Here is a 15,950-nt window from a genome sequence, read left to right on the forward strand (position 1 = left end):
TTTGTTTTACGGCCCTTTTGATTGTAAATCCTCCATACGTTCCTCACTCGAAGGCAAAAACAAAAACAGTTTGCATTCCTTTCCTTAGCCTAAATCTAGGCCTATATGCCGACTGAATTCCTCAAAACCTCTCACAGCTTCATCTCTTCACGTACAAAACACACACACACACACACACACACAAAAAAAGAGACAAAAATGTGTCAAATATCAATGTTCAGAGTTTAAAAAAAAACTTCATTGGTATGTGAATGTTTCGAGAGCTGTGTAGGAAGAGCTCAAGAGCCAGCTTCCAATGTGCATTCATGCTAAGCTAAAATTAGATCCCACAGGTGAGGGGATTAAAGAGGGGGGAAAAAAAGGAAAACAGGAACTAAATCACAAAGTGGTACATTCCTGTCTGAGAGGCGAGGTCGCACAGGGATGACCCAGTGTTATTCACAGAGGCGCTGGCATTCTGAAGAGACACATTACCTGTGTCAGAGAGCACGTCCACACACACAGAGTCTCTTCAATGTAGACAAACACACACACACACACACACCTGAATGCATGAGCCACTTCACGCTTTAATTATGTTCAGTCTTCATTATGTTCATTATGACCGACTTCAGCTGTGGTAATGCTAGACATAAACATTATGGCGTGTTACACAGAGATCAGTGCAAATGTCTGCACGCCCCAAAGCATTTGCCAAAAACAAATAAATAAATAAATACCTATCCTGTGTTAAGATTGAACCATCTTAAAAACCTTGTGTAGTAGCACTAAGCGTACTGTTTTCCACTTGATATACCGCTTTGCTTGCATTTCCTCATTTGTAAGTCGCTTTGGATAAAAGCGTCTGCTAAATGAATAAACGTAAAACTATAAAAATCAGAATTCCAAGAAGGTAAAAGTGAAATGCCAGTACATCCTGCAACAAGACAATCCAGAACATGGTGCAAAACCAAGAAAAACAGCATGGTCGTGACCTTCTCAGTCTCCAGTCCAGATCTGAGGAAAAGCACAATATGTGACGATAGGAAAATTGTGCAGGGGATGGGCTTCGTAAGGAATAAAACACATGGGATCACGCGGTTATAGAAAAATAATCAACATCAGGGCGATGTGATGAAGCAGAGCTACTGTTACCCACCAGGAACGTAATTATTTTCTAATAACGACAAGCATTTATTCCTATTCGCTAACCATTTTTTTATGTATTTAAAAAAAATGCCACGTCATACTTTTTATCCGTTTATAGTTACGGTTCAACAGTGTGGAACGTCGATGAATCACGTTAGTTCTTCTTAACTCAACACTTCCTTTTTTTCACAGACACTCTGAACACTAGCCTCCAGGTTCACTGCGCGAAGTCTTGCTTCCTTTCCGAGCTGCTTGGCATTTCCTGTTGGGAATTCTGGAATTTTGGATCTTGGGACTGTTTATCATGTTTGATGTTTTGGCCAGCCCCTTTGGATTTATTCACTAATGATTCATCATCATTTTTAATGTTTTGACCTAGCCCGGGTTTCGACTGATTTGGTGTTACATTTCGGGCTGTTATCTCTGCACTTGGACTATACGATCTCGTGTATAGTGAGCTTGGTAACGGAATCGTCAGGAGAGCTCGTCCCAAAAAAAGTTACAGCTTTACCTCTGACTGTTGCAAAACAGCTAACACTGGAGACTCCTTCTGTAAACGTTAAATCAACATCTCCGTCCAGAAAACATCACCATAGCAACAGTTACACACAGTTTTTAATCTGTACTAGAACGAGCACATTTATATAAAAGTGTCAGAACTGCTGTTACAGAAAATTAATCAATCAGCATTGATCTCGGAGCTCAACAGCGCTGTGGCACAACGAGTTCCAAAAGCTACTGAGACGATCTGGAAGACACTGTAAAGGCAAAAGGTGGACCTAGAGGTCTTTAGAGAATATTTTCATTATTTTTTCCATTTCCTAACATACAAAAACCATCAACGTTTGTGAACACGAAATGTTATAAATTAGTTTTTGCTCAAAGTTTCGAATTTCATTCTACTGAAACCTTCACTCAAGTTCGCTCTTGTTGTCACCTCAAGCTCTTATAATGATCACAAATCCACTTTGCATCCTTTGTTCTCCTCCACACAGTCTCATCCTTTCTTCTCCGCACTCAATTATCTCTTCTTCTGAATATTAACAATGTCACTCAGTCTCTTGGCCTGTCAGTGTCTCAGAAACTTAGCCTTGGCGTCAATGAACGTCTTGTTGCATTGTCTCGGGAGCGTCATTGCACCATTTGCAGGCTATTAAGAGATTTTTTTTTTTTTAAAGAAAATAAAATAAAAGTCATGTTAAAGATATTGATGAAACTAGAACAATCCTAAAGACTCCCCTGCATTAAAAGAGCACGAGGAACTGCTCCGGCAGCTCGCCACATGTTTTTACCATCCTCACGGCTACAGTCAGGCTGACTATATTTTTAGATGTATTTTTTGTAGAAAGATGAAGAAGAGCGCAGATGCTGAAAAGCAGAAGGTCGAGCCAAGCAGCTCGTTATTCGCCTCCGACTTGTCCCGGTTACCTGCAGTATGAACACGATGCTATTTTTAGACTCGGTGTCAATGGACTGTCAGTGTATTTTCAGCCATTGTGTATGGAGAAGGCTTCTCTGTAAAAACGGTGCTTTTCCACAGAGATTCTATAACCTTTAAAATAACTAAACTGAGCCATGACACATTCGTTACACAAACACACAAGGTTCAGGACTCGTTTCGTGTTTCCGGTCTATTTTTGTCTTTTGATGCGTTTGGCGTCATATGGGCATGGCTGCTCACATCGTTGACATGCTCAACTGAGTCGCAGAGCTTTGGGTACGTGCGAGAATTATTACACGGTTAATGTAATTAAAAGCTACTTTTCGCACTGGGAACGTTTGCTGCGGTCTGAATCCGAGTGCGAGTGTTCTCGGCGCCCCTGCAGCGTCGGTCTGGTTTCAGACTCACTTGATTTTACTGAACCCCGGTACATTTAAGTTCATCTTGCGCATGGAGAACACAACGCGACTCACCATATTTTTGGTTTTTGCATTATTTTGCTGCGATTACGCGCAGCAGCGGATCCTTTCGGTGCCCCACAATGTTCCCCTGCCACTCACTTATTAGATTAGTGTGTTGTGGAAACTAACGACGTCGTCTTCGGCTAAAACACGAGCGCAGGTTACTTTACTTCCTGAACAAGTGCGGACCCGAGGACGAGTTGCGTTAACGTTCACGGGAATTGTGGCACAGTTCCAGCGCAACCGAGCTCAGACCACCTCCTACAGGTGGTCTCGGGTTCGGTACCGCGGTGCGCCTCCACTTGACCAATTTTTACTGCCGAACCGTGCTCTGTTTTGGACTAAACTGCCAGTAAGAAAGCCCGAAAAGTCTCTCTTTCAAACCAAACCTGAATTACCAACGTGAGATGTACCAACAGGCCCGGCGTGTCCGCTGAAGATTATTTGGTGTTGCAGAATGGTGGCATGGAGTTGCAGCAGTTCTTCTTTTTGGTAAAAAATAGCATTTTGAGGCACTGCTGTCTGAAAGCAGGCTCGCTCAGCAGTGACACCAGAGGCTGAAATGTTCTCGCAGTGTGTGTAGGAGGTGTAACCAACCGTGCTTAGTGCTCCGTGTACTGGGAACTAGAATTAGAATTCAGGGGACGGGGATTAACATTCACTATAATTAACCATTACGGTGCGGTCTAGGAACATGCAGATGCTTGATTACCTTTCTGAGGAGGAGAGGCACAGGGTTTAGGAGCTCGAGCTGTGCACCGACGTACAGCTCAGAATGTTCTGTGAATGTTCTATGATTAGTTAGAGGTGTAAGGAAGGGTACATCGTGGCATGACGCATCCTGATGCAAAAAAATGTGACTATTTGCATCATGGGAATCAGCATTATATTCATTATGCATGTAATGCCAATGCACTGTCCCTATCTGCGTAACCCATAGAGTTAAAACATGCAGAGAACACGCTGGTCATGTGATCATGTTCTTTCGTGGACAGCCTGCCATTTTAGCCGACTTTGGAGCTCTAGTTCTGCCACGGAGCTCGTTATGATTCAGTCGATCATTTTCGAAGTCAGCGGGTCAGACACTTCATTTATTTAATCAAGACTTGTGGGAGGATTTCTATTTATATATAAATATTTGACCATCTCTTTTCATTTTTATATTCAAAAAACCCCATTGAATGGGCGTGCAAACTTTTACACACAGCTGTAGATGTACCCACTTTTGTACATTTTATAAAGCACATAAACACTTATAGATGAATATAGGCTGTTTATGGATGAATATAGACTTTTTCTATTTCAGTGGTTTTTTTTATTCAGTCTGCATTTACAGGAGAAGGCTGAAACGCCAGCACAGGTCATCAGAGCACTGGTCCAGCTTCCGCCCACGGCCATAACAAAAGCACTCAGCACCAGCCAGGCTGTGATAACACGACGGAAGCATAGCTGTGAACATAACGTTACATAACTATAACACATTCTTAACACTAAAACACCTCCTGTTTCCTAGAAATCACACAGGAACCCACACATACTGCACGATGCGCAGCATAAACACAAACAACACGCTAGGCCTTATTCGTGTGCTTCTCTGATTGTTAAACAGCTCTTTGGGCCCTATTTTCACCATCGCTTCAGACTGATACGCCCGGTATAGCACTATGCAAACGTTTTAGTCATTTGTTATCAGTCAAAGGATTTATTCGTTTATGCCACAGTGCTGGTGAAATCTTGATTCTGATTGGTCAGATTCATTTTGTATAACCGCATGACAAAAACACGGTTTATGTTAATGTGCTCGTTCGAATACGGTACCGGTTTCATAGTAACTGCGTAGGCAGGGACTTGTATGGTGTCGTTCCAGAAAAAAAAAAGAAAAAAAAGACAAAAAAAAATAAATAAATAAAAAAAAGGGGTGTAATTAATGAACTAGCCAGTATTGGCCACAGCTAAAAAGGAAGGAAATAGAGCTAAAATCCCCAAAACAAATAAATATATAGATAGATAGATAGATAGATAGATAAATAGATAGAGACAGACAAATAGACAAATAGACAGACAGACAGACATGTAGATACACAGACAGACAGATAGAAAGAATGTATACTGTATAAAGCATACCAGCATAAAATGGCAGATTGTATATCAGTGAAAAGAAAAAAAAAAGAAAGCTACTTCAATTTGATCCTGTAACAAATAGGAAAGTTTGGAAGTGGATTTAAGAAGATTCTCTATCGATTTATTTTTGGAACGGGAAATGTTCACATATAAAAAGACATGACTGTGTATTTTCTTAGAATTGATTTGATTATATTTACACTTCATTATACTTGCCATGCCTGTGATTTTCGTGTGAAGGAGTTTAACTGAATGAACAAAGCTGCTGTTTTGTGCAAGTCGTGTTTACAGCTATGAGTTTTTCCTGTATTTTATAAAATTCTGCGGATCAGTCGAATGAGTACGAGTATGAATATCGATATAGGCCGATACTCAACGTTTACGTACGTATCAGAAAACGAACGGTGGAACTGCGGCGTTTGTAATGCTGTGTAATTTATCCGTCTTCGTGCAGTCATGGCTTAAACACTGTATATTTCAGGAGTATAGTAAATCCTATTAAAAAAAAAAAAAAAAAAAAGCATTAACTGAAGTTATATTTCATAAGTGATACTTATATAAGTTAACTGAAAACAACCACAAAATGAATAAATCTGAATTAAACCAACAAAGGAACTAAATTTGTAAACCTAAAGAATTGAGTATGCAAGCTGCTCGGGTTTTCTGAGTACTTTACTGAAAACATTCAGCTTTTCTGCGTCGAACAGCTAAACTGCAATTCATTCACGTACCAAACGAGCTAAACGTGTACGGGTTTCAGATTTAAAAGCTCTCGCATCCTACTATACACACGTATTCGGTTTCTCTCACGCTTCCTCCGCAAATCAATAACTTCCTGCTCGTGTCTGGGGCTCATGTCTCTCCTCTCCCTGTAAGGTTAGCTCACTCCGTCACCCCCCCACCCCCACCCAAGCATGACCCATCTCTATCTTTAGAAGCCTCCATCCGTCTGTCCGTCACGTCTCGTCACCGGAGCTCAGGGCTGGTATCTGTGTCTCACGGCCACCCAATCCCTCATCGCTTACGCCACAGGAAGTGCCTGAGCGCTCGCTTCCTCTCGGTCTGCCCAACACTCACGCAACCCCGGGCAACGTGATACCCCAAAACACACACGCTTCTCAGGAGGATCGGCTTTAACCTGACGTGAAAGGAATAGATTCTGCGGTTCGTTTTAAGGAAGAGTGTCAAAATAGCGTCGCGCGAACAAGATCGTATGCAGAACCATTAAACTCTGAAACAGGAGATTACATGTAGAACCTAATTATGGTATGAATTGTACGAATATTTCATACACCCTTTTTTTTCCCCCTCTCCAAATTTCATAATATCACCATGATGAACCATATCAAACTCTTTACTAACAAGAAAAGAACGAAAAAAAAATAAAAGACTTTTCACATTATTTCACATTTTTTAAAGCTACATCATCGATCAAGCCGATTCACCGAAGGGGAAAGGACACGGGACGTGAAAGACGCATTGGTTTCTGGTACTTTATTTTTGCAGCAGTGTCTAAAAAGCTTTCAATTTCAAGTTTGAAATTTTCTCATTCTAATCATATATTTGGTTTAATCTTACAGCATACAGCCAAAAGTATGTGGACACCTGATCATCACAGGCATATGTGGTTCTTCCAGAAACTGCTGCCACAAAGTTGGAAGCTCACAATTGAACAGAATGTCTCTGTATGCTTTAGCATTATAATTTCCCTTCACAGGAACTCGAACCTGTTCCAGCATGACGAGGCCCCTGTGCACAAAGCGAGCTCCATGAAGACATGGTGTGTTAAGGTTGGAAGAAGGTGGAAGAACTCGAATGTCCTGCACAGAGCCCTGACCTCAACCCCACTGAACACTGAGGCACTGAACATCAGCGCCTGACCTCGACCTCACCAATGCTCTAGCAGCCGAATGAACACAAATCCCCACAGCCGCGCCCTAAAATCTAGTGGAAAGCCTTCCCAGAAGAGTGGAGCGCATTGTAACAGGAAAGCGGGAAATAAATCTGTATAATGCGATGTTCAACAAGCACATACGGGTGTGATGGTCCGGGGTGCACATACTTTTGACGATACAATGCATGTTTCATAAATACTAGATAACATACGATCTGTACTGTCGACGTTGAAGATATTTTCACTCGTGTTTACACGGTGTAACTGGGAGTCAGTGAGTATAAAACCAGAACACAAAGAAGATCTGCGTTTTTGTCAATGAGTGTGTGCGTGTGTGTGTGTGTATGTGTGTGTGTGAGTTGAGCTCTCATTCAGAAGCACCGTGGCCTATTAACGCTGCAAATGCACTGGGGAGAGAGACAGGAAGGAGGCCAAAGAGTGTGTCAGCACACACACACACACACACACACACACACACACACACACACACACACACACACACTCATAGGGGAACTGAAAGGACAGTCTTGTGGAAGTGATGGCAGGAAGAGTCATACAAAAAAAAAGAGTTGCGGTCAGACTTGAGTTGCAGCTTCCGCTGCTCAGGCCTCCCACACACACACACACACACACACACAGTGAGGATACTCTGACCGAGAGAGAGAAAAATGAACGAGAGATAGGAAGATAAACAGATAGAAAGGCAGAGAGATAGAGCAAAAGAGAGACAGACAGTTGTGTTCCTCCTTCCACAGGCACACGTGTGTGCGTGTGCATGCTAACCTGTGCTGCTTTCATGCATGACCTGCTACAGGACACACGCGCGTGCACAGAACGAGACTGAGAGACAGCAAGAGTGTGTGAGACACCGAGTCAGTGAGAGTGTTTGAAAAGAGCCCTAGACGCCGAGACGCTTTCAAACCGTTGCTTGTACAACACACTCGGAGGAGAGCGCTATCCGCCCTCTTCCGCATACCCGAGCTCAGATACGCTGCCGATTGGTTAGTGTCGCTGTGACTGACAGGAGAGAGAGTAACACCGTCCCGCCCACTCAGAAAAAAACTCGCCAGTAATTTTATTCTCCTGGACTCTGGCACCCTCAGGGTTCCAAGTGCGATTTCCTTACATCCAGAACCGGAGACAGGAAAACGAGTATTTTCACCATTTCAGGTTTAATGAGAGAACGTGACGGAGCAATAATGTTACCAGCTTCGCAATCCGGAAACTATTTATTTATTTATTTATTTTTAAACCTTTCTCAAACAAAATCTTTTTGATGCTATCAATAATGAATCTAGCGAACTGATGTTAACTACGTACATACGCGTCTAATGTTAGCCAACTTGAACACACGCTGATGGATTTTCTCTCACGTTAATGAACTCGAAAGGTTCTCTTAGGCAGGGAGTTGAGAGGATGTGAGATGGAGAAAAGGGGCGTGGCTTCAAGGGTATCATGGTGCGTTCACGTGATGTCGGAGAGATCGTATTTACGAGTTGAACACACATGAACGTAAAACACACCTAACGTGCATTCTTTTTCTTCAGGGGTAAAAAAAATAAAATAAATAAAACCTTGCTGTATTTTTTTGTAGTTAATTAAGAGAGTGTACACCGCCATCTTGCTCCGACCAAAGTGACTTGAGCGCACCTGACGTCATAATTACGACTTTCCAACTCGTAAATACGAACTTCCCAGGAGGATTTGAACGCGCGGTCAGTTAATACTGGAGAGTTCAAATCAAAACAACAAATTGGGGGGAAAAAAGTCTGATCTGGTGAAATGTTCAGAATATTGTGTATTCACGTTGTACCTGCGTACTCCGATGTTATACTTGCGGTACATACGCGCACAATGTACGTAGTATATTATCGTCGCCATGAATATCGCTGTAATATTGTGTTTGTTTTATATTTATTGTTTCGATAAACAGCCAAAATATTATTGTAAACCTTTCAATTATAAGCCTAAAGTTTGAAAAGCTTCGTTTCTAATCGTTAAAAATCAGTCTTGTGTTGGTGTGTGGAATTTACTCTACAGTTAAAGTTTGCAAAAAAATAAATAAATAACTAAATCCTTTGGGAACCGCTGTTCCACATGACCGATACTCTGCTGAAACACTGAAGAGGTATCGGATTTAACACGATCCCAACGACGTATTTCAAGCCGTGTTAACTTACAGAAAGAAGCTTATGGAGAGGCGCTCAGTCACTGTGGCTGACAATCAAATCAAATAAAATCAGGATATCTACACCCCTGCTCCAACTGTGAACTTAAACATGATGATCAGTACTCCAAATGACCACCAGATGGGGCCACATAGCACATCAGCAGTTACACAGGACGCTTTATAAAGTCTACATCGCCCCTTGGTGGATGCACTCATCAGGTATCTCCACGAGGAACAACGTGAGAGATCATGAGAGAGACCATGGAGGTAAGGTGTGTGTGAGTGTGTGTGTGTGAGAGACAGAGTGAGAACAAAAAGGACTGATTGGACAGGATCTAAACTCACCGTAGTGTAGAAAGGATCCTCTCCTACCTCCACCACGTGAGGATGAGCCGAGTGGACGTCGGCGACCGCGGGGTTAATCTGAGAGGTCACAGGAAGAGGAGAAGAGAGACAATGTTTAAACTCTCATGTGTTGCACATTCAGAGACAGGGGGGGAAAAAAACTCCAGACAAACATGAAGAATGCTTAAGATCTCGAGTTCTACTTTTAACTCGCTCAATCACCAGCGAGCAATTTACGTTTTCTTTATTACTCGCTGGCTAGGTCCCGCTCATCACCATGCACATGATGAGCCAGTATTCCAACACGGAGATCACGGCCATGCTCTACATCCACATGAACTCAGGAACAAAGATCCAAGATCCGATAAAACGTCCCTGTAACTTTTAGTACTGCTCTGTTAAAAAGGTCTTATCGCTCGTTTTCTTCATTTATTTAATAATGATAAAAACAAATTATAGATGATTTTCTTTTACAGGTCATTCTAAAAGCTGGAGCTGAAAGCCAGAAACGGAAAGAAAGAGAGCAAAAAAGGGGAAAAGAGAGACAGAGAGAGAAAGAGAGACACAGGCAGAGAGATTAACACAGAGAGAGAGAGAGAGAGAGAGAGAGAGAGAGAGAGAGAGAGTTGACAAACTGAACAAAAAAGGAGACAGAAAGAGAGAGTGAGAGTAAAAATTCTTTATAATGTAACCCTTGGAAGTCTAAAGGTTGTGAGAGAGGCAGAAAGATGGAAAAAGAGAAAGAGAGAGGGAGAGACGCGGAGAAAAAGAGTCAGAGAAAACAGAAAGGAAGAGAGAGAGAGAGAGAAAGGAATATTGAGAGGTGGAGAGAGTGACAGAAAAGGGCAGAAAGAGAAAGAAAGCAGTAGAAAGAGAAACAGAAAAAAGAGAGAAAGATAGAAAGAGCAAGAAAGAGGCAGAGAGAGATAAAAATAGAGTGACAGTGAGAGAACGTGAGAGAGACCGAGAGGCAGAAAGTAGAACAAATGGAGAAAGACTGAAATAAAAAAGATAGATGGAATAAAAATCGGAAGATTTAAAAGAGGAAGACTTCAAACAGGTTAAATTGCCAATTTTACCAAAATGATCATTTTCACACACACACACACACACACGATATGAAGATGACGTTCAATAATTACTGCACGTCAGTTATCTATATTAAACACTATCTTAATGCTCTCTATTCATTAACTCGTGAATATTCAGATATTGTAATTTATTATAATATAAGTATTCGAGACAGAAAGCTCGGCCACACCTCCACGGCTCCGTTGTGGGCGAGGTGCAGGTGTGGGGAGCGGGGATAGATGTCCGTCAGGTGAGGAGGAGGATCTGGAGTTACACGCTTCCTGTGTCTGCTCAACATCTCCCTGTAGTTCAGGGCGTCGAAGTTGGTCTTCCACATGAGGACCTAGAAACGATCAGAATCAGAGACGAGGCTGTCGTCGGAGCAGTCACGAGGAAATGCATCAATAAACCCTCTAACATCACTCTGTACCTGACTATCAGATCCACCTGACGCAAAGAGGTCTCCTTCTCGAGAGAATGCCACGGCCAGCACTGGACCCTGAGAGAGAGAGAGAGAGAGAGAGAGAGAGAGAGAGAGAGAGAGAGAGACACAGAACAAGGCATAAGGAGAGACAGAGAAAGATAGAAAGAGCAAGAAATAGAGCAAGAAAGAGGCAGAGAAAGAGAGAGAGGCAGATAGAGAAATAGAGAGAGAGAGAGATAAAGAGAGAGACAGATAGAGAAATAGAGAGAGAGAGAGATAAAGAGAGAGGCAGAGAGCGAGAGAGAGAGAGAGAGAGAGAGACACAGAACAAGGCAGAAGGAGAGACAGAGAAAGATAGAAAGAGCAAGAAATAGAGCAAGAAAGAGGCAGAGAAAGAGAGAGAGGCAGATAGAGAAATAGAGAGAGAGAGAGAGATAAAGAGAGAGACAGATAGAGAAATAGAGAGAGAGAGATAAAGAGAGAGGCAGAGAGCGAGAGAGAGAGAGAAGGACAGAAATACATACAAAGAAAGAGACAGAAAGATAATGAGAGACATAGGGAGAGAAAGCAAGGTTAGAAAGATACAGAGAAAGACAGAAAGAGACAGAGAGAAAGAGAGACCAAAAAGGCAGAAAGATTCAAAGAGACAGAGAGAAGGAGACAGAAAAAGACACAGAAAGACAATGATATAATGATTTTTTAAAGATTATTTGGTTTAATATGTGTGTGTGTGTGTGTGTGTGGAGTTTTTCACCTTGTGGCCGTGGAGAGTGTAGATCAGTCGTCCCTCCAGCAGGTCCACGATCTTCACCGTGCTGTCGCTGGAGCCGCTGATCAGGTAATTCCCCGACGGGTGGAAGGAAAAGCTGTTGATGGCGGCACTGTGGACTGAAACACACAGGAACTCTTTCAGGAACTCAGGGGCATCAGGAACCTCTTTAGATCCTGCTCCAGGAGGTTATCCAACAAGTGCTTACTGAAGTGGCAAGTCAAAACTGATGGGTATAGGAGTGTCCTCTAGTGTGCAGCAGGCAGAATAAATCGGCTAAAATTACACAGAGCATGTCTGCACAAAAATGACAAAACAATAAGGAACACCACAGTCTCAAGGTCACTCAAGGTCAGCCTCGTCCACGTTCACGTGGACGGCAAAGTCACGCAAACTGGTTCCTGTTACTTTACATAATAATCACACCAGTAGATCATCAATATCAAAGCAGGAACTGTTCTGGAAAGTTCCTCTAACGGTTCAGAGTGGGGTTTTTTTTTGGTCACAGCAGAATTTTCAGAATTGCCCCGACTGACACTTTTCTTTCCACCTCTCGACCAATCAGAACGCAAGTTAAGGAGCAAGTGAAAAAACAGGTGAACAGGTCACGTTGGTTTCTCCTGCATGCCCCACAACTGGGGAGCCGATTGGTCAGAACGTAACCCCGCAGGATTACACGTGAAACGCGCTGATGGCTGTGAATGAAAATCGTACCTTGGTAATGCTGAATGAGTTTGTTTGTTCGAATGTCCCAGATCTTCAGCGTGTTGTCCGCTCCCGAGGACGCGATACAAGTACCGCTGCTGTCGAAGTCCACAAACGTTGCTGGTCTAGAAGATGCAAAATAACATGGTTAATCTCGCTGAATGAAAGATGTTCAGAAGTAAAATAAAAGAAGAAAAAGAGAGAAAGAAAATCTCACCCGCCGTAATCGGTAAACGTGTTGACACACAGGCGAGTGGACGTGTCCCAAAGACGAACCGTCCTGTCATCGCCGCATGACGCCACCAACCGCCCATCTGGAGAAAACCTAAAAGACACAAACCTTGTAAATTTATTTTTATTTTTTAAAACTAGACACTGAGACTTGTCATTATGTTCATTCACAGTAATTCTCTAAACTGATTTGGAGGAGATTTACATCTTATATTTACTAATATATATACACACACACACACACACACACACACACACTAATATATATATATATATATATATATATATATATATATATATATATATATATATATATATATATATATATAAAGAGCCTTAAATTGACTGCCCATAAGCATGGACACTATGCATGAAAGGGTTAAGTCAACATTTCTGGACTACTTTCTATTCTATCCCTTACTTACTATAGTTAAGTAAAGGATAAAACAGTGTTCTGCTGTTATAGGAAAACAATCAACAATGGCGTGGTGTGATGAAGCGGAGTTCTGATTAGCACCACAATGTTGTTTATGACCTGAAGTGTTTTATTCCTCTTATACCACAGCAATTTGCCAACAATTACACTTTTCAATTTATTAACGAACTACCCGTCATACCTTTCACCCCATGATAGTTATGTTTAATGTTGTGGAACGACATGACGGGTTGGTGCATCTTTTAAGGAGAAAAGACTACCAAAATAGGAGGAAGTGGGCGGGGCTTCCTGTCAACCATTCTGGATTGATATGTGAACTGACTCATCTGCCACTGTTATTCTTTTTATTTATTAAATCACAAACCTCTTAACACAAAAGGTTGGCAAATCTTGTTGTAGGCGTATCTAATGACTCAGACCCACCACATACCTGGCACAGCGCACCCAGTTGGTGTGTTGGTTGAGGGAGTAGATGAATTTTTGCCGATGCACACTCCACACTTTCACAGACTTGTCGTCTGAAGCAGTAACCAGCCTCTGACCATCGGCGGAGAAGCTCACACTGCGTACGGTTGCCGTGTGCGCTTTAAACCCCATCGACTCTCCTTTGCTGAAATATGACACAGATCATGTCTCAGACGTGCCTGGATTAGTGACGGAGCACAGATAAAAATCTGGTGTGTCTCTTACATATTGGGCGTCCATAATCTCACAGTCTTGTCCCTTGATCCAGAAGCTACCAGTTCGCCAGACGGGGAGAAGTGCACGGCGGTTACGACATCCTGATGTCCGACAAACCTGAACGCTCTGGATTTGGGGTTGAGGTTCCATATCATCAGAGTCTTGTCACAGGATCCAGTGGCTGGGGGAAAAACGATCATATACTGATATATGATTAGATACTCAAATTGATTTCAACAGCAAAGCGAGGCAGAATTTCATATACATACCCAGCTGCTTGTTGTTGGGACTGAAATCTGCACACGTGACAGCATCTTTGTGGCCTTTAAAATGTCTCGCAAGTGTCGGGTCCTCCTGAACCAGAAGATATTTGTGAGCTGAAACCAGATCTGCACTAAAAAAAAACCCATTTAAGCAGTGCTAAGATGCATTTTTGATAACTGAATAACAGGCACCATACTCCCTATTCCCTAAAAAGTGTACTAGGCCACATCATTTGGACACTAACCTAGTGATATTTAAAATAGCACTAATGTTAGAATTAGAAATAGGTCAAAACATGTAGGTGAGTCGGATCATTTGCATCAGCTCATCAAAAACTGGAGTCGACTCTTTTTTTTATGAATTCAAAACAGCTCGGATGTTGAAAAGAATTTTCCATGGAAACATTTTGATTATATGGAGGGTTCCGTGGGAACATTACAATGCAAGAGTATCGTCACTGCCTACATCTATAAAAAGAGGAAAAAGAAAAACGACTCGTATATGCGAGTCGGCTCGTAACGTTCGGTTCACAGAGTCGACTCGTTCACAACGATACATTACTACTAGCGGTTACAGATATACGGTCTGCCACAGTTAAAGTGCATTAGCGAAATCCCTTTCAGGTCTTAAAGCTAATCAGCTAATGTACCTATGCTACTTTCCACTAACATAAACAAGCCATGTTCCAGCAGCAAGACGAGATAATACCTAAATCACTGGCTAACTTGGACCGAATCCTTAGCAACGATAAAAACAACACGCGAAAAACAATTAGCTAAAGAAGATAAATGTTTATTTACTTACCAAAACAGACGCCATTTTGTTTAGCTAGCTATTTAAAAGATATCTATTAAAACTTCTAGGATATGTTCGAAACTTTTTAAAAATAGGTAAACATTTGTTTCATTTTAAAATTCTACTTCCGTTAACTTCGCGTCTGTCAAACAAGGCGCCGTTTTACGCTGCTAGCAGCCGGAAATAAACGAACACAGAAAAGTCGATTCACTATCGCTAATCATTTGGGAAAATATATAACTATATATTTACTAATTGTTAATTAGCTAACTCGCTTCTAATTTAAATAAACAATCGTCGTATTTATGAATAATAATAATAGACTACTCATGACTGGGTTTCCGTTATGCATGGCCGCATCAGGCATGTTCAATCAAACTAGATAGCGTTATTTATTAAGCAGGGTAGCAGAGTAGCGACCTAATTTAGTTTACTTTAACAATGCTTATTTACAAAAAACTGTTAAATAAAACACCACGCTGTTTTAGTTCGTGTCCATAACGCGTATATTAATTGTTATTCGTTTGTAAATGTACATAATTGGGATAACAGACTGCTAAAGGATTAAATTCAGGGTTGCCAAGTGTTTACCTAAAATTCCACAGAGACAAATAAACTCACCAATCAGCTTCCAGCACCATTATCAGTGCCGGTCTTAGACTTCCCGGGGCCCTAAGCAAAACTTTGTCAGTGGGCCCCTGTCAGTGCCTTAAAAAAAAAAGACCCCACCCCTTAATCTGTTCTTTCAGAGCAGTTTCAGCTTGCCTTGCTGAACTGGAATATGTTTATTTCCTATACATTAAAACACGTATAAGAATGTTTCGGTTATTGATATCTACCGACACTAACAGAAAATTACATTTCATCATGGGGTATTTCTAACGAAACACAGTGGACTACTATTGAATCTGTTGCTCTGGACTAACTGGAGTATTGGTTTTAATTAATTCACTGCATGGTTTGTCAAGACTAAATAAGAATGCAAAATATATTTTAAAAAAATATCTTTAAGTT

General features: G+C 41.6%; 1 protein-coding gene across 4 annotated transcripts in view; it reads right to left on the reverse strand.

Annotated features, from left to right (window-relative positions):
- The window catches only part of poc1b (POC1 centriolar protein B), a 46,223-nt gene extending 31,142 nt beyond the window's left edge, over positions 1–15,081 (reverse strand). The window contains exons 1-11 of one of the 4 annotated variants that reach the window (XM_053631526.1): positions 14,946–15,081; positions 14,147–14,266; positions 13,887–14,080; positions 13,627–13,806; positions 12,747–12,854; positions 12,539–12,654; positions 11,810–11,943; positions 11,062–11,130; positions 10,822–10,974; positions 9,561–9,638; positions 2,476–4,479 (exon numbers count right to left, since the gene is read on the reverse strand). In XM_053631526.1, coding sequence (XP_053487501.1) covers positions 4,333–4,479; positions 9,561–9,638; positions 10,822–10,974; positions 11,062–11,130; positions 11,810–11,943; positions 12,539–12,654; positions 12,747–12,854; positions 13,627–13,806; positions 13,887–14,080; positions 14,147–14,266; positions 14,946–14,960 — 1,314 coding nt within the window. In that variant the 5' untranslated portion in view covers positions 14,961–15,081 and the 3' untranslated portion in view covers positions 2,476–4,332. Of the gene's footprint in view, positions 1–2,475; positions 4,480–9,560; positions 9,639–10,821; positions 10,975–11,061; positions 11,131–11,809; positions 11,944–12,538; positions 12,655–12,746; positions 12,855–13,626; positions 13,807–13,886; positions 14,081–14,146; positions 14,267–14,945 lie in introns of those variants that run through there. The other 3 variants (XM_053631524.1, XM_053631525.1, XM_053631527.1) reach the window with 3 other exon arrangements.
- Positions 15,082–15,950: the final 869 nt, after the last annotated feature.

This window comes from Ictalurus furcatus, chromosome 8 (genome assembly GCF_023375685.1).
Source record: "Ictalurus furcatus strain D&B chromosome 8, Billie_1.0, whole genome shotgun sequence".
NCBI lineage: Eukaryota > Metazoa > Chordata > Actinopteri > Siluriformes > Ictaluridae > Ictalurus > Ictalurus furcatus.